Source organism: Nyctereutes procyonoides, unplaced genomic scaffold (genome assembly GCF_905146905.1).
Source record: "Nyctereutes procyonoides isolate TBG_1078 unplaced genomic scaffold, NYPRO_anot_genome, whole genome shotgun sequence".
Lineage (NCBI taxonomy): Eukaryota > Metazoa > Chordata > Mammalia > Carnivora > Canidae > Nyctereutes > Nyctereutes procyonoides.
Window position 1 is genome coordinate 59,604,859 of NW_026575140.1, and position 25,793 is coordinate 59,630,651.

Below are 25,793 nucleotides of genomic sequence, written 5' to 3' on the forward strand. Positions count from 1 at the left end.
CAGTTTTCCAGAGTGGCTGCACCAGTTCACATTCCCACCCCCAGTGCAAGAGGGTTCCCTTTTCTCCGCATCCTCTCCAACATTTGTGGTTTCCTGCCTTGTTAATTTTCCCCAGTGTGAGGTGGTATCTCCTTGTGGTTTTGATTTGTATTTCCCTGATGGCAAGTGATGCAGAGCATTTTCTCATGTGCATGTTGGCCATGTCTATGTCTTCCTCTGTGAGATTTCTCTTCATGTCTTTTGCCCATTTCATGATTGGATTGTTTGTTTCTTTGCTGTTGAGTTTAATAAGTTCTTTATAGATTTTGGAAACTAGCCCTTTATCTGATATGTTATTTGCAAATATCTTCTCCCATTCTGTAGGTTGTCTTTGAGTTTTGTTGACTGTATCCTTTGCTGTGCAAAAGCTTCTTATCTTGATGAAGTCCCAATAGTTCATTTTTGCTTTTGTTTCTTTTGCTTTCGTGGATGTATCTTGCAAGAAGTTACTGTGGCCAAGTTCAAAAAGGGTGTTGCCTGTGTTCTCCTCTAGGATTTTGATGGAATCTTGTCTCACATTTAGATCTTTCATCCATTTTGAGTTTATCTTTGTGTATGGTGCAAGAGAGTGGTCTAGTTTCATTCTTCTGCATGTGGATGTCCAATTTTCCCAGCACCATTTATTGAAGAGACTGTCTTTCTTCCAGTGGATAGTCTTTCCTCCTTTATCGAATATTAGTTGACCATAAAGTTCAGGGTCCACTTCTGGGTTCTCTATTCTGTTCCATTGATCTATGTGTCTGTTTTTGTGCCAGTACCACACTGTCCTTTTGACCACAGCTTTGTAGTACAACCTGAAATCTGGCATTGTGATGCCCCCAGCTATGGTTTTCTTTTTTAAAATTCCCCTGGCTATTTGGGGTCTTTTCTGATTCCACACAAATCTTAAAATAATTTGTTCTAACTCTCTGAAGAAAGTCCATGGTATTTTGATAGGGATTGCATTAAACGTGTAAATTGCCCTGAGTAACATTGACATTTTCACAATATTAATTCTGCCAATCTGCAGTTCTTTTTTAAAAGATTATTTATTTGCGTGAGAGAGAGGAGGGGCAGAGGGAGAGGGAGAAGGAGAATCTCAAGCAGACTCCCCATTGAGTGCAGAGCCTGCCCCAGTGCTCAATCTCATGACCCCTAGACCATGAATTGAGCGGACCCCAAGAGTTGGATGCTCAATCGACTGAGCCCCCCCAGGGGCCCTCAGGTTGCAGTCCTAATTAGACCTGTAAACTCCACACTTAAAGTAAAATGAGAGAAATTCCTGCCATCAACTCACTGAATTTTAGAAGTTAAAACACTGGAAGAATGCAGTAAATGGTGTATTTCTCCAAAAATTTCACATAAATAATATAACTACATGTAAAGAAGGCTTTATAATCCTCAAAGTCCTGTTACATATTTATTTGATTTTTATCTTTATGATGTTGATATAAATTACCACAGCACAGCTGGAGAAACTAAAGCTCAGAAAGCTTATTATTTACTTGAGAATCCCAACAGGTCAATGGTAAACAGCAGAAATTAGAATGTTTCTCTTTTCTCTCAGTGATAGAATCTTAGAACTGCAAGATGTTATAATCATTTGGCTCAACTGCCCACTCACTGTAGGAAGATCTTTTATAAACCCTAATATTGGTCATCCAACATTTACTGATTGTTTGCAATGATGGAACTTACTACTTCACAAGACAGCCCACTCTGTTGAATAGATCTTATTATGATAAGTTTGTTTTTACACTGAACTAAAATTGAACTATTTGCAACTTTTGCCCATTGCCTCTCTTCTTGTTTTTGAAGAGACAAAAACACAAGTATATATACCATAGTCAAAATTAGGAGTTCTAAAGATACTCACCTTGTTCCCCTTCAATCCTCCTTCTTTGGATGGAATAGCCAGTTCCTCCCATTCCCCATCCCATGACACCTTATCCAGACCTGTCCCCCATGCTGGCCCCTCTTGTCTGAAGGAATCTGTCTCTCAGTGTTCCCCCAACTGGAGAGTACTGCTTCAGCAGAGTCACTGCCCCCACCCCGTACACAGTTCTACACAACATCCCACATGTGCCTCAAACATTTATGAATGGACTGCTACCCCTCATCTACATGTTGTGTTTCTTCTAGGGCTTCTTGAGATTGCATTGCCTCATAGGATAATTGTTTCCAGTTGATACCCTTAGATCTTTCTTTCTTGAATGACTCAGTGCCAAGCCTTGTCTTCCATATTACATGCAAGTAATTGATTTCTGAAGTTTTCACTGTAGAAGTTAAGAGTCTGTCAAATTCCCCCAAGTCATAATCAGCTACTGATGCTTTATCCTGCAGTGAGAATCGAAGGTAACGTAGAGGCATGTAGCTTCAACAGCAAAAATGGGGCCCCTTACAGATAATGTAATACACTATTATAGTTACATTTCATGGATTTTTCCTATATTCTTTTAAGTAAGAAATATCCAGTGTGCTCCTGTTAAACAGACACAAGCCAAAGGACCATGCTGATCTGGGAACGATGGGACATGTCACCATGGACCACTTCTTTCTTTCTTTTTTTTTTTTTTTTTTTTTTGGACCACTTCTTTCTAAAGGGATGTGTGGTTTTAATGATCATAGTGTTTAAAAATATAATTTTAAGTTATCAAGTCATATTACCTTGTTCATCTCTGCATCCTCCTGGAAACCTTTCTTATGGCCCTGGAACATCTCAGAAATCCATTTTTTAAGTCTCAGTAAGAGATAAAACAGGGACTTTGGACTCGGCACCAGGTTGAAAGGAACAGGTAGAGTTCTTCCCTCCTCAAAGTAGGAAAACCAAAGTTTGGCCCTTGCAAATTTCCATTCTACATCAGCATCATCCTATACAAATACACATGACAGTTTAGCAAAGAGATGCATAAACAGAATTACTGGGATTCTTCTAATATTGCATAGCTAGGTGCCTGCAAACACTCTCAGACCACAAAGACCAGTCCAAGATTTTTTTAAAATGTTAAGGCTCTACTCAGACACTCCTTCCAAAAGCTGTCTGAAATTTTTATCAGGCTTGCAGAACTACAGAGCTCAAAATGTGCATATGTTTACAAAAACACTGAAAGATATAAATGTATTTTTCTACATTCTAAAAAAATACCATATAATTATTCACTCTTTTGTTCTGCAAGAGATCATAACTTAATTTGGGACACCCTCTGAAATTTCTGGAATAAACACTTATTCTCTCACTCTAAATTTGAGAGAGGGTCAACTTTAAACATCACTACCAAAAAGATTTGGAGACTAGTGGTATTTGTAAGCAATAATTTTTAAAAATAAAATATAAATTCAAGCTGACATAGTATTTCTAAGTTTTCTTTAAAAAAAAAACCAATAATAAATCAGGTAACATTTTTCCTCCTTCTGACTTAACTATCCCCCTACACCCATCAATGTTGCATTTGGAAGCAAAGAGTGAAAATTTTATAGATTACCGGCCAGACAAGTATATAAAACAGGCAAAGAACAAAAGAGGAAAAGCAGCCTGTACTTCCACCAGCATTGCTGAACTGATGCCCAGAATAAGGTAAAGCATGTCGTCACGGAGTACACACACGTACATTTTGTCATGGAGTATACAAATGTATGTGTCATTATAGAGTACACAACTGTCCATGTCATCATGGAGTACACAAGTGTACACATCATGGAGTACACATGTACACATTGTCATGGAGTACATAACTATACGTGTCATCAAGGAGTACACACATGTTCACATCATAATGGAGTACACAACTGCACGTGTCATCATGGAATACACAACTGTTCATGTCATCACGAGTACACAAATGTACGGAAATCATACCTCAATTTCCTGGAATGAACTGTTGATCATTGCAATCAGCATATTTAGCAAAACAATGACCATTATGACATTATAGACTCCATAAAGAACATAACCGATGTTTTCAATGAACTTGTGATTATAGTTGATGACCACTGATTTCACTTCAGAAAGTCCAAATATAGCCCAGAACAGTGTCTTAAAACTCTCCTCAACTCTGGGAGAAAATAAAGAGAGAAAGTAAATAATGAAGTGTATAAATGACTATCATCCCATAATAGAATTAAGTTGATTTAGTATCTTTGCAAATAACTAGATATTCATGAGAAAATTCTTTACTTTTCTAAACCTATTTTCTGTAAAATGGGTACAGTAAGTTTTATTTCCTGGATGGTTGCAGGGATGAAGCACTAAGCTCAGTATCTGGCACATAATAAGCACTTAATAAATGCTATCAACAACTTGATAACCACAGGTAGCAACATTTTCATAATCCATAGCCTTGGCAATGGAAGTGTTAAGTGTATTATTTAATAAAAATAACACAATTTGTGGGACGCCTGGGTGGCTCAGTGGTTGAGCATCTGCCTTCGGCTCTGGGCGTGATCCTGGGGTGCTGGGATCGAGTTCTGCATCGGGCTCCCCGCAGGGAGCCTACCTCTCCCTCTGTCCTGCGCCTCTGTCTCTCTGTGTCTCTCATGATTAAATAAATAAAATCTTAAAAAAAAACAACACAATTTGTTAGAGTCCTTTTAGGCTTTCTGCTCATCTATACTTCTACTTGTATCCAATAAATAAATAATAATAGTGTGTGTCTTAAGGAAAATATGACAATTATACACATAGACACTATTATCAAAATCACTGACAAGTCTTAGGTAGGAATTTCAATGCTTTATGCATAATTATTGACCAAAGCTAAGCCCCTCTGCTTAACCGAGCTGGTTTCATTTCTTTGATAAACTGCACTTTATGAGACTGGTTAACGTAGTTTATGCTTCAGTCAATGTTTCTCATTGTAAGGTGGACAACCTAAATTTGAGTGATCTATTCTAAAAATACTACATAAAAAAACACTTGTGTCTATGGAAAACCTAAGTCAAAACACTTGTCACTACTTAAAACCTAGATCTTCTCAATGATAAGATCTGACGAACTGGACCAAAGCCCCAGGAACCCTAACAAGCAGAAGAGAGGCTGGTGTCCAGGACCAGGGCTCATGGCACAGCTTTTCTGTAACACTAGCTGCTATGCAACATCCAGCAAGTTAAGTTTTTTGAACTTCAGTTTCTTCTTTTTGTGTAAGAGAGATAATAAAATGATGTGAGTGAGGTATTTTACCAGAATAACTGGTGCTAAAAATGTTAGCTATTATTACTTTATATCAGGAGATGCCTATGTTTTCAAGTTCTCCCAATTCATTTAAAAATCCTCTAGTTCTGCTAAACAGAAACTGGAGATGAAGTCTTCGCCAAAACATTATCCAGCCCATGGACATAGATGAACACTGTTAAGCTAACATTTATTTAATCTGCAATCTCCACCATCAGATCATCTGAGATCACATACGTTGTGAAAGCTTCATTCTGTTTTGCACCAATGTAGTAGGAGTAGAGGTTGAACATTCCAATCATGAAGGCCACAAAGACCATGATGAATATGACCATGAACTTGAAGATATCCTTCACTGTTCTCCCAAGTGATATCTGCAGAGGCCCAAAACTTTCATTGGCTGGTAAAATATAAGCTATTCTTGAGAAACTCAGAACTACAGCAATTGCATAAAGACCTTCAGATATGATCTGAGGATCAGAGGGGTCCCACTTGATCCTGGCTAGGAAAGAGGAAAGACAAGAGTTACCATGAATGTCTCTAAGTTGTTTACTGAGGGAACTCCTTTTCTGCAAAAGAAATATAATCACATTAACAATCAAATGTCTGTTGGAAATCTGTGATATTCAACAGCTTCTTTAAGGACCAGGCATATGGAAGCCTCTGAATGTTTTAAGAACCAGGACCCTCCTGGTTTGTTGGCAATTTTCCATAAGAAAGTAGCATAATGGTTAAGAGTTCAAACTAGGGACTCAGTATCTGCAAAAATTCTTGTGTGTGCATGTGTGTGCATATACACATGTGTCTGTGTGTAAGAACTAGTGCAGATTATTTAACTTCCCTTCATTTTATTTTCTCATCTTTAAAAGTGAGATAATACCACTCCTCCCTTTTTCACTTGGAAAGTCAATAAGCCAACATATTCAGTGTTTAGAACTTGCTTGGCATTATACAATTAGCATTTATTATTTACCCTTAAACTTATAATTACACTAAAATGTAATTTAGGGCATGCAAAGTACTTGCAGTTATTTCAACTTACTAGAAGCAATTTTTATTGGTTGCTCAGATAAATCTATTTTAATCATAAAAATGTGGCAAGTATTCATTTTTTCATTTTCCTGGCATTATTATATTAGGCCATCAAAACCCAATTAAGAAACCATTATGTAGAGAAATGCAAAACAATGTGTAAGAAAGAGGAAAAATAGGATTATATTTGCTTATTTGTTTTTGCTTACTTGTTAGGAAGTGAAATGAGGAACAGATACAAGAAACTAGTAAAAGCAGTTTCCTGGTTTATAGTGAGTCTATGAGTACAATGTATAAATAGCTGTGACTTTTAAAAATTCTGTATATTAAAAAAGTGTTAAACATTAAAATAGATGTTTTTAAAAATACTAATAAAGAGATCACTGTGTGATATCGTCAATAAACCCACAGAGATGTCAGTCCGATGTTAACTGATTTCTTAGCAGGATGTTTGAAATAAATATTCAAAAGGGATCTGTCTTCCCCGCCCCAGGTTTCCTCAAGGAGGGACGTCCCCTCAGCACCCACAGAACCTGTCTCCCTCCTGACTCCCCCTTCCTCCTGGAGGTGGAATGCCTCCCCTAGCAGCTACCCTGAGAGAGTGATAACTGAGTGTACTGGTTTCAGCTCTATCCACCTTCTGAGAATCCTCCTCATCTGCTTCTCCGTGAAGGTACCTCACCCCATCGGGCACTTGCAGCCATGCCCGCTGTGGGGAGGACTGCCCTGTCCACCACTGTCTACAAACCCAGGGACACATCTGCCTCATTATGGAGCCCTTTGGCTAAGAGACTCAGAACTAGGTCATCCACTATGAACTTGATCAGCATTAGAGGCAGGGATCTGGCTTCACAGCTTTGTTTGGTTTCCCACCCAGTTCAAAGCCTGGCTGGGGAGCAGCACTGAGTCTTATCAGGAGCAACCCAGGGATCCCGCATTTCCCCTGCTATCACAGATTTTACTGTCTTAAACATAAGTGGTACTCAAACGTATACCACTCAAATGTGTTTTTAATAGATACAAAGAAAAGCAATAAATCTAAGACATAAGACAGACATTCCCAATCGTGGTTTGCCAACCGGTCCAAAAGAGAAAGTTACAGGTTTCCAGCCAGTAGAAAGACAAAGGCAGGCGCAGAGAGCATGCTTTTTCAGACACAGATGCTTCCAAACTGAGTACTAATCAAACTCCTACTGGCTCTTAGCAGAAAACTCTGCATTTTTATTAACTTACATTGACAGTGCACTATAAACTTACCCAAATTGTAGTATTTCACATTGTCTCCCAATGTGACTTTGGTCAAGTCCTTTAGAGTATCATTTGTGTCAATGATGTGCTGGGCTTTGGAAGCATGCCAAAATGCCATGAATCTTGCAATGAATGATGCTGCAAAGATCGCTAACATACCAAAGTCAAGCATATTCCACAACTCAAATAAATATTCCTTGGGGCCTTCTGTCCAAATTTCTTTACATTCGGCCCATATCATGCCTGCATTAGAAAAGGATTAAAATAGATTCAATTTAATTTCATTCCAGCCTTAGCTCTCCAATAAAACAAAGTAAGTTTGAAAGGTCTCAGCCTGACATTCAAAATCCTTCAAAGTCTGGCTACATCCCACCATTCCAACCATAATTCCTGTGTCCCACAAATCCCAGTCCAGCCATATCAGTGTATCACCTGAAGGCAATTGACAAAGCTCAAGAGTGCTCAAACAACAATCTTTATTTTTTAAAAAATTTCTTCAGTAGGCTCCATGCGCAACACGGAGCCCAATGTGGGGCTTGAACTCACAACCCTGAGATAAGAACTGAGATGATATCAAGAGTTGGACACTTAACCAACTGAGCCACCCGGGTGTCCCATCAAATAACAGTCTTTAATCCACTGATTCTATACATATAAGGTATTTAAAAGATGTTTAGGGGCACCTGGGCAGGTAAGATATGCTGATTTTAGCTCTTGATCTCAGCTCAGGTCTCAGTCTTAGGGCCTATGACTTCGGGCCTTGCATTGGGCTCTGCACTGGGCATGGAGCCTGCGTAAAGCAGCAGCAACAATAACAACAAAAAAAAAAGGTGTTCATTTTAGCCTTCTTCATAATAACCAGAACATACAAACACAGCCACACTCACACCCTCAGAATGGACGCCATGATGGGACTCCCACGATGGAGTATTTGCAGCCATTTAATATGATATTCTAATGACTATGGGGTGGTGGCCACAAGGATGGACCTCACATATCTCCAACTACAGAAATTTAATTGTCCTTGGGCTTCAGCAATCACTTCTAGACACTATGGGCATGAGGCCATACTTCCCATGGGCTGTTTCCCACTGGTGCCCAGGGGCCCCCATGCTTGGGAGACACTGGGCTTCTGTGATGGCTAAATGGAGATCTGGGATGCTTCTCTCCCACCTTCCTTCCCTGTCCTCTTCCCTTGGGATCTGACCTGCATCCCAGCCTGATGGCCCTCGCAGCCTCAGAAACCTCCTCATGTCTGGTCACGTGAAACCCCCTTAAACCCCCACAGCAAAACTGTTGTGCATTTAATCATGTCTCTGCACAAGCCTCTTGGAAGATGTGGATGAAAGCTCATGAAAAACATTTATGGATAAACATTTAAACATGTTAACCAGGGCAGCCCTGATAGCTCAGCGGTTTAGTGCCACCTTCAGCCCGGGGTGTGATCCTGGAGACCGGGGATCCAGTCCATCGGGTTCCCTGCATGGAGCCTGCTTCTCCCTCTGCCTGTATCTCTGCCTCTCTCTCTCTCTCTTCTTCTCCCTCTCTCTTTCTCTCTCTCTCTCTCTCTCTCTCATGAATAAATAACAAATAAAAAAATAAAAAATAAATAAAATCTAAACATCTTAACCAAAATGTCAGGGTGCCTGGGGGGCTTAGTTGATCAAAAGTGTTTGCTTTCTGCTCAGGTCATGATCCCAGGGTCCTAGGATGGAGCCCCATGTGGAGGGTGTGCAGAGTTCTGCTTCTCCCTCTCCCTCCACCCCTCCCCCCTGCTCATGTGCTCTCTCTCTGTCTCAAATAAATAAATAAAATCTTTTTTTTTAATTTTTTTATTTATTTATGATAGTCACACACAGAGAGAGAGAGGCAGAGACATAGGCAGAGGGAGAAGCAGGCTCCATGCACCGGGAGCCCGATGTGGGATTCGATCCCGGGTCTCCAGGATCGCGCCCTGGGCCAAAGGCAGGCGCCAAACCGCTGTGCCACCCAGGGATCCCAATAAATAAAATCTTAAAAAAAAAAAAAACAACCTGAGCTGGACACTTAACAAACTAACCCAACCAGGTGCCCTTAAAAGTAACATATGAACTCTTAGTGAAAACTTTAATAATAATCATAATTATTTGAAATCTATGGAACATTCCCTATGTGCAAAGCACTGTTATGTACTTTATATATACTAACACACATACATAAGCAGTTAGTTTATGACAATGTCCAAATGACTATTCTTAGTTTAAATCAAAGGCTCAAAGTGAAATGTAATTTATTTCTTATAATTCTATGGTACCTGGTCAATGTCAAATAAATTTAGAAAAGAAATAGTGACAGATAAAACTCTCCTTTATCTAAGGTGTATTACACCCTGGGGATGCAGTTTGCACACTGAGCCCCCACCCTGTTTCTCCCCTTTGCTATGAGCTCTAGTATTTACTGGACATCTTCCCCTGGAAATCCCATGGGCGCTTCAAAGCCAACCACAGCTCAGACCTACTCCTCAGCTTCTCATTCTCCTGGGTCGGGTTGAGCACAAGCATGACAGTCTCTCTGCTCCACTGTCAGAGAAGTGAAGCCACCACCCAGTAATCCCAGGTGGGGCCCACGGGCTCCCTCCCTACATGCAGAGCACTGGCTTTCCTGGAGGCCTACCCTCACACCCACCCTTCCCTAGATGCTAGGGAGGCTGAGGTTAGGTCTAGGCCTCTGCACTCAGCACCTCTCGGCTGCTGTGACCTTGCTAAGATGTGCTGACACCGGTACCTAATGCTGAAAGCCGCTGGGGCCATGTGGCCACCACTGATCCACACTCCAAGGTCCCTGCACTGGAGCAGTGCCACCTCCTGACGTTTCAAGTGTGCCAGGTGCCATCCCATCTCCACAGTTCCACTGGCAGGGTTTCCAGGCCTCCTAGCATCCTTTCTCCCCAAAACTCTAGGTCTGCGGACTTTGCCTTATTTCCAAGTCTGAGTGGGAAGGTCTGTCCAGGGAGGTGGCCTCTGCCCCTTCTATATTCCACCTCACTCAGACTTAGATGCCTACTCTGTGCATGTTCATGTGATCCTAACAGCACCTCAGCTACAGTATCTGTCAGTGATGGATGTACTGACTGACCTTGACCACACTGAACTCCCCTTACTGCAGGGGCTCTGCGCACTTACCTAGGTGCCCTCCTTCCTTAACTAAGGCACCACCTGGCTACTGAATTCATGTTTGTGAATGCACAAACATCTCATTGAAATACCTTTCACATTTGCATTATATTTAAGGACAAGCCATGTGCATGATTGATTCTGAAGACAAACAGCCTGCATGCTCTCTGCTTTACCCACTGTATGGGGGATCTAAAGCAAATTACTCAGTCCTCAGATAAACACTGTAAAATATGTGTTCAAGTCAGGCTACAGATTACAGAACTACGACTCAGAGAGATTGTGTGTTTGATGTCTGTAAAGTGCTTTGAACAGTTCTGCACGTAATAGCTGTTCAGTAAATGGGAGTGACTAATAGCTCTATTCCCAGTAAAACTCAACATAAAATCATGTGGTTGCCTTTAAATCAGAAGTCTCAGCTCTCCCAAAATATGAATAGCAGTACTTCATCATCAGCCAGATTTGATTAATACTATTGTACTGTTTTCTTCCAGGTTTTTCTTGGAAACTTAAAAAACAGGTGGTGTGTGAGAAGACCATGCACCTGATACTGAACCCAAGATAAGTACACTTAAGAAACAGAGGGAGAAAAAAGGAAAAAAAAAAAGGGGGGGGGAGAAACAGAGGGAAAATCCTGGTGTGCGGTGTGCCACATCACCTGGATGCATCTGTGTAAGTGTTGCGTAAAGGAATCAGGGTCAGTCAGCCCAACTGCTCAGGCCACACACACAAAAAATGAGGACAGAATCTCAGTCTTTACCTATTACCCAGGATATAATGAGCATCTCCATCCATGAGAAACAGGATGTTTTCATCCTGAACAGCTGTCTTGCGTTATCCGTGCTGGTTTCATTAGGAAGGAGTTTGGTGCCTTCAAATCTGTCAGCTGCATTCATGACCAGCAGTCCCAGAAAAATGGTAAAGGAGGCAGCATGTGCCACAAATTTCATGAAGGGTCCGCGCATGATCTTCCCCATCTGCCACAACACACACCGAAAGAAAATCTTAACTCTGGTTTGTCTACTTTGCAAAACACACGCATATACACAGTAATAAATACCTGTGTACTCCGGTGTTCTCCAAGATAATTATGTATATTTATATAACTAATGAAAGAATAATAATTCTTTATGCTGTCTTAAAATTTTGGTCATATCCCTCATCTACACTTGCTGATATTCTGGACTTACAATTAAATAAGTTAACTTTTCTGTTAAATGATACTTAAATTCTTAAAATATTATATAACATTGACAAAATAGTATTTTATGACAAAAGGCAAAGTATAGTGCCATCACTAATCATAAAAGCCAAACTAATTTAGTGGATGAAAATGTGGAACTGGGGATCCCTGGGTGGCTCAGCAGTTGAGCACCTGCCTTTGGCCCAGGGCGCGATCCTGGAGTCCCGGGATCGAGTCCGGTGTCGGGCTCCCGGCATGGAGCCTGCTTCTCCCTCTGCCTGTGTCTCTGCCTCTCTCTCTCTCTCTCTCTGTCTCTCTCTCTCTCTCATGAATAAATAAATAAATAAATAAATCTTAAAAAAAAGAAAATATGGAACTGAATCCACTTGCCATGTAAAGATCCTAGATCCGTGTTTGCTCTACCTGCTGTCCTCACACATGTGTCACAGACACAGGTGCACCTGATGTGGCTGTGCTGGTGTTCAGGTTGACAGAGTAGAGTCACGAGTACCACACACAGAACCCCCAACTGAGGACAGGATGACAGGCAGTTCCCATAGCATATTGGGAACAACATCCTGAAATGACACTGGATTTAAAGTCCAATATTGTAACTTCAGGTTCCAGAGTCATTCTCTCATTAGCTGAATGGCAATGAGTAAATTTCCTGAGTTATGGGGAAATCATATTCTTCATGTGAAATATGGAAACAATAAAAGCTCTTTTGCTTCTGTTGTACAGAATTAGTTTCCATCAGAGATGCACAAGTCTTAGGTGGGCAGAGGGACAGGGTGTCCAGGATGAGTCTCAGGGGATCCATACATCCCCTGAAATAGCAAATGACTCAGCATATATGTGCAGATTAGATTTCTTCTTGGAAGGGGGCTTCATTGCTTTTAACAGATTTTCAATTGAATTTATTATTACAGAAAAATGTGTAAATTAATAACCCATCAACACTTAGCCAGCAAGTAATAGTTTCAGTGCTTTACTCTGTTCACTCATGTCCGTGACAACAGTCTAAGGGGAGGTGCCCCTAAGACTCTGTGTTACTGATGAAGAATTTGAGGATCCTAAGATCCAGAAACCAGCCTAAAAGTCACACAGCTCCTTAAGTGGTAGAGCTGGAATCTGAAAGCAGGAATTCTTGTTTCAGAGTTAATGATTCTATTTGGTTTACAAATAATTTCATATTATTCTCCTTAAAGTACAGAGATATGTCAATTCTTTGAGGGAAAAAAAGGTTCTTTTATTTATTTATCTTTAAGATTTTATTTATTTATTAATGAGAGACACAGACAGACACACACACACACACACACACACACACACACAGGCAGAGACACAGGCTTCATGCAGGGAGCCTGAGGTGGGACTTGATCCCAGGACACGGGGATCACGCCCTGGGCTGAAGGCAGGCGCTAAACCGCTGAATCACCCAGGGGTCCCAAAAGGTTCTTTTAATACTGAAAAAAGCTTAACATTACAGTGGAAGGGATGCAATCAAGTTCTCTGTTCCTAGAAACCTTACTCGTCTATGTTTTTCAAAATCATAGAAGCTAAAGCTGAAATTAATCCTAGTCTAGTCTCTCCTCTCTCTTTTTTAAAGATTTTATTTACTCATGAGAGACACAGAGAGAGAGAGGCAGAAACGCAGGCTCCATGCAGGAAGCCGACCTGGGACTCGATCCCGAGTCCCCAGGATCAGGCATTGGGCAGAAGGCAGCGCTAAACTGCTGAGCCACACAGGCTGCCCTCTCTCTCTCTTTTTTAAAGATTTATTTGTTTGTTTGTTTATCTGAGAGAGTGCATGAGCAGGAGGGGAAGACGGAGAGAGAGATGATCTCCAGTAGACTCCCCTCTGAACACGGAGCAGACACGGGGGCTCCAACCCAGGACCTCAAGATCACAACCTGAGCTGAAAACAGAGTCTGAAACCCACCTGATCACACCACCCAGGCACCTCCATACACCTCTATGTCTTACTACAAATTATTGAGAGTTGTGTTCCTCTTTAAACTAAGGGAGGTTTTGGCACCATTCAGTGGACTTCAGGAATTGAAGTGAGTTATGCATTTTAGTAAAATCTGTCGTCCATGTATGCTGGGATATAAACAAATTTCTAAAAATAAATGACTGTAGGGCAGCCCCGGTGGCGCAGCGGTGTAGCGCCCCCTGAAGCCCGGGGTGTGATCCTGGAGAACCGGGATCGAGTCCCACATCAGGCTCCCAGCATGGAGCCTGCTTCTCCCTCTCCCTCTGCCTGTGTCTCTGCCTCTCTCTCTCTCTGTGTGTCTCTCATGAATAAATAAGTAAAATTCTTTACAAAAATTAAAAAATAATAAAAATGACCATAAATAAGGGGACTTACCAATTGAACAAGGTAAATAATTAATGGGCCTGACAAATGTTTGACGTTAAGTGTTGAAAGAAATACTTGGCTTTGGAGATTATATATTATACTTTTTTCAAGTATTTAATGATGACTAAATACCTAACTGCCAAATACCAATAGGAACAGGAAAGGTGGAAGCAATCTCTGACTGACTTATTTCACTCAGCATAATACCCTCCAGTTCATCCACATGATTGCGAATGGCAAGAATTCATTCTTTCTGGGATCCCTGGGTGGCGCAGCGGTTTGGCGCCTGCCTTTGGCCCAGGGCGTGATCCTGGAGAACCGGGATCGAATCCCACATCGGGCTCCCGGTGCATGGAGCCTGCTTCTCCCTCTGCCTGTGTCTCTGCGCCTCTCTCTCTCTCTCCCTCTGTGACTATCATAAATAAATAAAAATTAAAAAAAAAAAAGAATTCATTCTTTCTGATGGCTAATATTCCATGGTAAGCAAAATAAATCAGAGAAAGACAAATACCACATGATTTCACTAATATATGGAATTTAAGAAACAAAACAGAAGATCATAGGGGAAGAGAGGGAAAAATAAAATACAATGAAAGCAGGGAGACAAAACATGAGAGATTCTGAACTCTAGGAAAGCAACTGAAGGTCTCTGGGGTGGGGGAGGGGGTGACTGGGGGATTACCAAAAGAGGGAGGGCACACCATGTGATGAGCACTGGGATGTGGGAAGAGCACATGCATGTGCTCTTCATGCAACTTAAGAATCACTGACCTCTACCTCTGACACAATTGAATAAATTTAATCAATTCAATTAAATTGAATTTAAATAAATTTTTTTTAAAAGTTGAAGTTAGCTTAAGCTAAAATGGCTTGAAATCACAGCATGACCTATTTTTATTGTAATGAGCATAAAACATATTTGGATTATGGTGGACAAAGGAAACAAGTAAAGAAAAAAACTTTCTGCTAGAAGGAAGCAGACTTGAGGAAAGAAAACCAACTTTACACGGAAATAGGGACTTTGTCAAGGTATACAGGCCTGCAATCTGATCTGGCTTAATTCTTATGGATGTGTCAGAAATTGTTTAGTATTCAAAGTAGTTTTTTTTTTTTTCTTAAGTAGGCTCCACACTCAGCCTGGAGCCTAGCTAGGGGCTTGAACTAGAACCCTGAGATCATGACCTGAGCTGAAATCCAGAGTCATATGCCTAACCAGTGGAGCCACCCAGACTCCCCTAGTATTTAAAATAGTATTTTATTTTCTTTTTTTGTATATTTTTTTACTGAAGTTCGATTTGCCAACATATAGCATAACACCCAGTGCTCATCCCATCAAGTGCCCCCCTCAGTGCCTGTCACCCAGTCACCCCATCCCCCCCCCACTTCCCCTTCCACTACCCCTTGTTCATTTCCCAGAGTTAGGAGTCTCTCGTGTTCTGTCACCATCTCTGATATTTCCCACTCATTTTCTCTCCTTTTCCCTATAATCTCTTTCACTTAAAATAGTATTTTAAATAAAAACATCAATATAGCTTTTAAGCAATATTCCCCTATAACCTGTAAATAGTATTTATGTTCATTGCTAAGGGAAAAATTGTGAAGGTCAATTTTATCATCATACTTCAAAAGCTAAATAACAGGTAATAAAATAGATTTTAAATAAAAACAAAAATACCTTGACAGTGTCCTTTTAATTTAATTATTTGCCTCAGGGTTCATAAACGAGAGTGGAAAACAGATGCAAGGAAAGAAACATGACCAGGAAAGAAGAAATAGTAAAGGAAATAAGGTTAATTAGGATTCAGTCAAAATCTAAGAAACTCTAAGGACTGTCAAAAATAGTGTTGTCAAAAAAAAAAAAAAATAGTGTTGTCAAAACACCAAGCACTCTGGAAGTCATCATGCTTCTGAACTCCCTGGATATGGAAAAGGACAATCATTCAGTTTGGAAAGATACTACAGTTTGATCACAGAGTCATCAGGAAACCAGGATAATTCAGAACACTCCCGCCCTGGCTACTCAATTCAGCTAAATCTCTGAAGACTTGGGAGCAGTAAGGTAGGAAGGGAGTACCTATGCACGTGGATGTGACCTATGTGCTAGTAAGGATAATTCTGGATTTTTGTTTCAATAAGAAATCTGTCATTTCTATGACAAAGAGAAGAAAAGAAAAATGATAACTTTCTAGAAAAAAAAACACTACTAATTTCTAAATCTACTAAATCTCACTATTTTTACCTTTTCTGTTTTACTTCTAGAAGCTCAATATGAGGGCCTTATATATTTTAAGGGAAAAAAACTCCTATGATGACAGATTTTGCCTTCAGGAAAAAATCCTGAGTTTCCAGCAGTTCCCATCATTGCCCCTGCAGGGGACTATGTCTTTTCCTCTGTGAGGAAGCCTGGCTCCACTGTGGCCCAAGTCCACTTAGAAAGGTCCCTTTAAATCCCATCAAATATGTGACTAAGTAAAAAGAAGACAATATGTTGCTTATGGTGACTCATGTGTTTGCATCCATGTGCTACAAATGTTTGAAGATGAGTCCTGCCCGCATAAAGAACAGCAAGTATTTGACTGGTGTTTGTACACAGCACCCGGGTGGTCCAGCAGACATTTTAGCCACATCGTTTCAGTTATTTCAGTTTGACTCTCAGAATTGAGACTTACACAGTCCAGAAATGTAGCTTCAAAAACATGAAGAATGAGATTGCTGGCAATGCAAGACATAGAATTCTGTGCCTGTGAAGAGTGACAGGTCAACATAGTTCAGACTTGTGCTGTCACACTAATGAAAGGCTGGGCCCTTTGAACATAGTATCTCCACCAAAGTCTGAGCAGATGGATTTTGCTGACAGACTATCTTTGCTGTCCCATCGCAGTGTTCTTTGTCCCTAAAATAAATATTCTTCACTGAAATGAGCATCACATTAGTATTTACATGGTTTTTCTTTATTTAAATTGAGATTTATCTGGTCAAATTGGCTAAAATAAATACACACAAAAAAGAACGAGTATCTCGGACCTTGCCTGAGGAGGAATAAAGGACAAAAAAATTATATTTTAGTATTATATTTAAAATATCTGTTCAATGCATACTATGACCTCATTAAGTTTATAAAAATATATGAAAAGACACGCCTCTAGTGGGGATTGAAAGGAAATATACTAACACAGTAACTAGTCTTCTTTCTCAGCTCAGTAGTGGTGGTATAACAGGTTAATTCTATATCCATTTTCCTGTCTATCTCCTACAGCAAATTAATATTATTTTTGTAATACTAAGAACAATAATATTATTTAAACCCAACTGTGACTTCCATGAAATGTTCATCTGGGAAACAGAATTTTCCCTGATTCACTGGCTCTAGATATATGACTCTGCAGACATCCAGGACACTATTCAGGTCCGGGCTCTGCAGACGTACCTTGCTACATGGAGCGAACCAGTAAATGAGAGCCAGGAAGGGCAATCCGACCGCCACTGCGAGGACCACAAGAAACTTCACCGCCATGGTCTGCTGCCGTAAGCCAGACAGGTTCTCATACCATATGGACAGAAGCTGCTGCTGACAGTTTGGATGAGCTACAAACTAGCAGGGAAGTGAGAAAACATTTAATAGCTTGATCAAAGAAAAGTTCATAAACTCCTTTCTTGTGTTTTAATATTTTGTTCTGGGGTTTTCCATGAAAAATATTGTTTGAATTACAGGACATACATTAAACATCTAGTTGACAGGCATCAAGCAACGTGGCAGGAGTTTCTAATATGTATTATATAGATTTGAAGATTCCCATTTATCAAACTCTTCCTTTACTACTAATGGTCTTTCTTTGAAAGCATAGAAAAATTTCTGAAATTTAATATTATAAAAAGATTAATCAGTTCTTTGCACAAGGACTCATATGTTTTTCTCCATCTTGAAAGAGTGATGTAAAGACTCTACTGGCCAGATATTTAAATACTTTTTTAAAAAAAGCATGCCACCTTTTCTGCACTGACCCACAATGCTACACCCACTGACTCCCATTTGTATATGGGTCTGTGCTTAGGCTGCCTCTTCTATTCCACTGATACATTTTTATTCTTGTGCCATAAACTCTTTCAATTAAGAAAACTTTATAATTAAATTTTACTTGTTATTTTCCCCAATTTTTATTCTAGCATATTTATTTTTTATAAGTGAACACCACATATGACAGAGGGCAACATTATTTAATATACAAAAGGCAACAGTGCAAAATAAAAATTGATTTAAAAATATTGAAAGGTGAGATAAAAGAAATACAAATGGTTAATGATGGTTAACCTTGAAGATAATTAAAACATGATACAATGTTTATCTTCTCTGAATGGTAAGATTTAATAACACCCATTGTGAATAGAAAAAAATAAGTCCTCTGGTATACCAGTGGCATGTATATACACCAGTACACTTTTTTTGAAGGGAAACTTAGCAAATATTTTGAATTAATGAAAACCTGAAGAAAATAATAAACACTCTTAAATAGCAAGCTGATTAAATGAAATAATAATATACAAACAGCTTTTGAAAAGATGAGATGGATGTTTATTAACTGAAATGTGAAGATATCCAAGATGTAAATTTGTGGAGAGGAATATAATAGTGCTTAACTACTCTCCACTAAGAATTGGGAATATAGAGGGGCTTCTGCTGGCTCAGTCCCTAGAGCCTGCCACTCTCGATCTTGAGGTTGTGAGTTCAATCCCACATTGGGTGTACAGATTACTTAAAAGTAAAATCTTAAAAAAAAAAAAGAATTGGGGAAAGAGAAAGGTGGCATGTCTATACTGCTTGAAAACTTGCCATAAGCATATATGGTAAGTTTTATTAGACTCTTTCTTATATAGACTAGTTTAATAGAAACTGTCCTTAAAAACTTTTGTGTTTTTTTAAAAAGATACCTAATCTAAGAAAGCAATCAAGAATGGAGGGCATGACATGAAGGCAGAGACTGAAAGTGGTCCCCAGAGAGTGTTGGAGGGATTCAGATGCACCCCAGAAGGAATCAAGGGCACTGGTCCCAAACCAGCACACAGAAACAAATGGTAAATGAAACTGGGTCTCCAGTGCTGCTGTTCCTTTTATATAACTAGTACCTGATAATCAGGACACACAAAGTCATTTTCACAGCATGAGACAAGCACAAGAAAGTGGCAATCACTGCCTGGACAAGTCTAGGTTTCAAAGATTCACACCTAAGCTCTAAGGGTTACTTAAAGAACCTGCCTCGTGCACCTGCAGGTTAGTGAAACCCAGCTCGAGAGCATTATGCCAGCCCCTCATCCTTACATCGCACCAATAAAACCTGAAATAGCATACATGGGCTTCATGCCTGACCTTACTTTTTTTACTTCGTATTTAATGGCAAGTTTTAAACGGCTGAGATTTGGACGACCGTGATCTCCGCCACTGGGGCATGCTTCAACATCCCCATTCAGGATGGCCTCCACTTCTGCCGTATTCCTGCACAGATCAAGGAGTCCAACAACAAAATCTTTGCACTGCATCGACAGTTTTTTGTAATCATTCTAGGAAAGACAAAACAAAACAAAACAAAACAATAATGGAGAAGTAGCACATTTACTATGCTATGCAGTGGAATTTATCAGTGACTTGATAGTTTATAGAGAAAAACAGAAAAATTCTATCTTAGGTTTACTCTTCTTTCAATGTGCTTTAATTGCTGGTCTGCTGAGTGATTTCTGAAATATCTTAGCACCGTAAAGATTTTCTTCCTATCCAAAGAAAAGAGATTTGTCTAAAACATAATCAAAGCTATGGAAAAGTCGAAAAGTCATGTACCGTGTCAAATTCATCTGTTGGTTCAGAAGAAATACAAAGTGAGCAACTTTCCCCTCAGCCAGATCTTACTACTTTGCACATGTCGTATCTCTTATGTTCGTTCATGACTTCATCAGCAAGCGCATATTATATATTTGATAGATCTTTGGAAGATCTTATAAACTGTGTTGGTAAGGGATCCCTGGGTGGCGCAGCGGTTTAGTGCCTGCCTTTGGCCCAGGGCGCGATCCTGGAGACCCGGGATCAAATCCCACATCGGGCTCCCAGTGCATGGAGCCTGCTTCTCCCTCTGCCTACGTCTCTGCCTCTCTCTCTCTCTCACTGTATGCCTATCATAAATAAATAAAATAAAATAAAAAAAACTGTGTTGGTAAACTTGAGAAACACAGGACATTTAGAGAGGTTCTCGAGAAAAACAAACATGTGTCATTTATCTACTTACTAAGTTGTTATTGAGGAACTTTATGTACCAAAATCAGAGTCAAAAGATAAGATCTAATATAAAGGCTGCAAACCAAAATTCTCCTCTTTGGAGAAAAGAAAATTTAATGAAAATGCTTTTTGTTGTAATTTATTACTGATTATAATATAATGTTGGGAAGATTTAGAAAGTGTAGATCATATTCAAACATCAAAAATTCACGTTTTGAAAACATGTTCAACATCACTATTCATCAGAAAAATGCAAGCCACAATGAGATACCACCTTCCATCTGTGAGAATGGCTAAAATAAAAAAGACAATAATGTGTTGCCAAGAATGTAGAAAAAAGAGAACTTGCCTGCAGTGTGAGTGGGGATATAATATACTTCAATTAAAAAAAACCTCTAGGTTATATACACTATGTATTAGTATCTTCATTCAGGTCTGTGTTTTCTCTTCCATTGAAATGAGGCCATTTATAGCCCAATGTGAATCAAGAAAATATATTAGCTGGAGCTTGTTGCATTGCAAATGGATTCCATTGTCTCATGTAATCTTCAAAATCATCTTGCTTAGTTTGGTTAAGAATGTGTCCAAGATCATCCAGCCACTTAGTATCAAAATCAGGCTTCAAATCCAATTCTGTTTGGCCCCAAACCCTTTGCCTTTTAGAATTATGCCACTTTCTATGTAGAATGCTTTTCTTTTGATCTTTGAAGACCTGGGAAGCAAGTAGGGTAAATACTATTCCCATTTTGCATATCAAAAATCTAATCTTACCATTTACATCAATGTGGATGGAACTAGAGGGTATTATGCTGAGTGAAATAAGTCAATCAGAGGAAGACAATTATATGGGTTTCACTCATGAAGAATATAAGAAACAGTGCATAGGATCATAGGAGAAGGGGGGAAAACTGAATGGGAAGTCATCAGAGAGGGAGAGAAACCATGAGAGACTCTTAACTCTGGGAAAGAAACTGAGGATCACTGGAGGGGAGAGGGGATGGATGGGGTCACTTGGGGATGGACATGAAAGAGGGTATGTGATGTGATGAACAATGGGTGTTAGATGCAACTGATATGTAACTGAACTCGACCTCTTCAACTAATGATATACTTACTACAGGTTGGCTAACTGAATTAAAAAGAAAAAGAAACTTAAAAAAAAAAAAATAAGGTCCCCTGAGGTCACAAAGCCTGAGTGGCAGAGTTTACCTTCAGAGCCACAGCTTTGCTAGTTGTCTCCTCCATCCTGGAAGTACTGGTATGCTTAGGATGAAAGATCTCTTGGAAGAATCAGGAGAGGAAGATGCTGGGGCAAGTCTATATGGATTTGTATAAAGCACCTACTTGGGTGCTTTACTCCTCTCTGTAAATCATGCCAAGTGGCCTTCCAACACAAGTTAGTGACTTCTACATAGGCTAGACTTTGCTAATGGCAGATGCAAACAGATTCCCAAAGACAAATGGCTCATGCTACTTCCAGACAGGTATCTGCTCAGATAGTATACACAGAGTCACAAGGAAATATCCTTACCCTTTTCACGCAATAGTCAGTTAGGATCTTAGCAACAAATTTTGAGGTGTGTGAGTGTATATGTTCCCCATGTCCACTATCAAGTAGAATGGCTACTGGTTTGCACTTTTACACTAAAATATATCTACAATCAAATCACAGATCTTCCACTGCTCAGGCATGTGATCTCAGATAGGTTAAAACCAATATATGAAGTAGGTGCTATTAGTATTCCTATTTTACAAAGGAGAAAACTGAGGTTAAATGAGATTAAGCAAACCACATGTAGAATGTACTTAGCATGCTGCTGAACATTTAGCAAGCTTTCAGTAAAGCACAATTATTTTATTCTATGCCATTAAAGGCAAGATCTGAAAACAGGCCCATCCTTGATATTTGCAAGTACCCATGCAGCTAAAGGTAAACTTCAATGCATCTAACCTTTCTTATATTAGCCTTCAACTCCTAGATGTATCCTTAGCCTTTAAAAAGACAAAAATGTAAGGATCAAAATCGATGTTCCCTACAATTCCAAAAAGGCTCAGGTGAAATTAGATATTTAAAAGGAGAGCATGTTCCAGTGGGGGGCAGTACTGTTCAGTAGGAACCTCACGAGCTGAAAAAGTATGGGAGCTTTGTGCTATTTAATGCCTGACCTAAAAAACTGTTTCCAGTTCACTACTAATTCTCAAGACATATTCTCAAACAAAACAAAACAAAATTTAAAAAAAAAAGAAAGAATAAGACTATAGGAATCCCTTTACAAATGTTTTCATATTTTAAATTCTCTGAAATTGACAGGTAAAGTCACTTGAAATGAGTGTTGGCAGTAGTTCATTAGCCAGATGCTGCACTGTGATTTTGGTTCCTTGAAAGGAAATGTGAAGCTGGCAGGTTGAGTTAACTGTGGGTCATGTCTTTGGGCCACATGCTCTCACCATACACTAGTAAATTAGCAGTGAGTGTTTGCCTGTCAACCTCTGAGTTGAAAAGCAATGACTGATGGAAATTCTGGGGCTGGGAATCTGGGCTTTCATCCTCTCTAAATGCAGCACAAACCATGTGGACCGAGAGGTATCTGGCATATCTCTCCATGCATCTTCTATAAAAAGACTCCTTGACTACTTCTTTTGTAGCTACGAGCTATAGCTTTTGCTGTCATCTGGCTCTGAAATATCTTTTCCCTCCCCTGCCTCCCCAGATCCTTTGCACTCTGCCCTATGCAGCTGAAATGCCATAGCACCTGTAACTCCCCTGAGAACTGACTGGGACTGCAGAGCACAGTGACTATAGCTCACCTAGTACTTCCACTTCTCTCTATATCACATCTATTTACATGCACATGTGTCTCTCCAGTCAAACCAGGACTTCTTTCAGCTTATTCATCTTTCTGGCCTCAGTGGCACCTATCACCATGCTTTGAACCCAGACGTGGTTCCCCAGGAGATAGAACCTGCTCTAGAGTACTGCATGCCTGGATTCTGAGCCCAGCTTGCCAATTAACAGATGTGTGTCTTGGGCCTTAATTAACCTTTCTATGTCTCCATTTCATCTGAAAAGTATCTCATATCTTCTCAAGGCTGTGATAAGAATTAGACATAACAAATGTAAAGTGTCTACAGTAGACCATCTCAAAATGGCAGTGATCACAAGTTTTACTACATTTTCATTACAACAAAGAGTTTGTTCAGAAAATATATAAAATTATTTCCTTTCCACGGTAACTAGCATGATGCTGCACCTACTAGAAGCATATGGATACACCTTGACTCTGGCTTTTGGAGAGTGAAGTCCTTAACGTAAGAGACCTACCTTGAATTCTTTCTCAATGTTGGCCAGCACTGCCAGCTCATTGCTAAGTTCTAAAGCTGTCATGACTGGGTCTTCACTAGACAGTGATAGGTAAGCTGGACTTGCCAGGCCCTTATAGGCATTAATCCTAGATCTGGAGTGGCTGAAGGAGTCATGCTTCTGTTTTTGGTTGCATTCACTGCACTTGCAGAAATAATCATGAGGCCGTTCAATCCGAGCACCCTTCCGCAAGAGGGTGTGCACTATTTCATATTCCTGGCAGTGGGCAGCCAGAATGATTGGGGTCACATCATGAGAGAACCGTGTCCCATCTTCATCATACGCATAAAAATCATCTTGCTGGAGTTCTGACTGGCTGGGGCTGGTTGCTAACCTCTTGCCTTCAGCAAAAGCTGGATGGCTGAGAATAGCTTCCACGATCCGAACATAACCTTTACTAATAGCTAGAAGCAAAGCGTCCCCAACTCGAGACAGGTTTTCTTTCTTGAGAAGAAGTTCTGTGATTTCCAGATGCTCATTGGCCACTGCCAACTGCAGGGCATTCTGGCCCATGTAATCTACACAGTTGACGTTCAGTGAGAGACATTCTTCTAACATCTTCCTCACCACCGGGATGTTGCCATATTCAGCAGCATCTAAAAAACGCTCCTCCTCAACAGATAAGCTTGTTGAGCGATCATTAAACATGTATGCTGGTCCCCGGTTGGCTAGCCTTCTCCCCTTCTCACGGAGAATCGTCTGCCGCCGGTGGGCCAGTCTGCTGTCGGTGTCCCGGCTGTAATAAAATAGAAAGATTGGAACAAATCATATTAAAAGCATTTTACTGTGCCAAATGACTTGCTGTTCATCTAATGCAACCCTCAAGTATATTAGATGTTGCTCATCAGCTCTAGACCAACTATAATATAAATGAAGATGCGTTTGTTAATGGATTCCAAGAACTTCTCCTTTAAGAAAGCCAAGCACTTTGCAGATTTCAATGTTTCCATTTGGGGTGGAGACTGGCAATTCCCATAGTCTCTCTGTGCTGTTCACATAGGGATTAACAGGTATGTGTCGATCACAGATGCTGTATGGCCCAGGAGAACCAGTGGTGACAAAAGTAGAAACTTTCCTGCCCTAATAAATCTTAGGGTCTCAGGGAAGAAATTGGGAATCAACACAGTGCCTTGTCATCAGCTGTTTGTCATGATAAACCTAGAGCAGCATTATCTAACGATGCTTCCAGGAGAAAGTTACAGGCTAAAGATGGAAAGATGTGTAGGACTCAGGGGAGGTTATGTTTTGGAAGTGTGAGAGAGTGGGTGCAAGTAGGCAGTTTCCCCAGCACAGGGATCAACCAGATGCTACAGCACAGGTCTCATTAATGGGAACAATTGAGACTTGGACTCTGCGAGGTGTTCTAAAAATCACTGGAAATGAGAACATTATGATTACAGTGCAGGTGGGAAAGAACACCTCTATGATGAAGACGGTGGTCAAAAAGGTGGCTAGCCTTCAGGATAAGCCTTCACTCTGTGATAGGAGAAAGTGATTCCTTCTCTAATCAAATGCTACAATGGGGATTTTTTTCCCTTATTGATTTATAACTTTATGTCTTATAGTTTAAGACTCAATCCTTATCACTATCATTAACCACAGACTCACATGGGCCCTTCCCTGCAGAACAAAGAGGGGATATGTTAGGAGGACAGGGGGCTGAAATTTCAGAGGGGAAAAGGTGTGATTGATGATAGATGTGAGAGATGTTTCCTTCTTTAGAAATGTTTATAGAGCCATCCATCTAAAACTGTCACAAATTTCCCATTAGGAAGAAATTAAAGTCAGTCCAAAGACCCCATAAATGATCCTTCCCTCCAATGTGGCCTAATTATGTTTCTCTATGAGTCCTTATCCTTCTTGGTACCAAGTCTCTTGTCTCTGGTAGTGTGATGCCCAAAGAAGTAGTGATATGTCAGCCACTCAGAAACAGATTATGGTTCTCTAAGGAGCTCAAAGAGTATGCTGACACATTCACCAATGCTTTCCATAGACTCATTCAGCAATAAAC

At 40.1% G+C, this 25,793-nt stretch overlaps 1 protein-coding gene across 4 annotated transcripts in view; it reads right to left on the reverse strand.

Annotated features, from left to right (window-relative positions):
* TRPC6 (transient receptor potential cation channel subfamily C member 6) overlaps positions 1–25,793 on the reverse strand; it is a 112,928-nt gene that overhangs the window by 12,238 nt on the left and 74,897 nt on the right. For all 4 annotated transcript variants that reach the window (XM_055304750.1, XM_055304751.1, XM_055304753.1 and 1 more), the window contains 8 exons: positions 23,744–24,518; positions 19,530–19,715; positions 17,590–17,754; positions 11,378–11,594; positions 7,475–7,708; positions 5,423–5,687; positions 3,875–4,070; positions 2,686–2,889 (listed from right to left, as the gene is read on the reverse strand). In XM_055304750.1, coding sequence (XP_055160725.1) covers positions 2,686–2,889; positions 3,875–4,070; positions 5,423–5,687; positions 7,475–7,708; positions 11,378–11,594; positions 17,590–17,754; positions 19,530–19,715; positions 23,744–24,518 — 2,242 coding nt within the window. The remainder of the gene's footprint in view (positions 1–2,685; positions 2,890–3,874; positions 4,071–5,422; positions 5,688–7,474; positions 7,709–11,377; positions 11,595–17,589; positions 17,755–19,529; positions 19,716–23,743; positions 24,519–25,793) is intronic.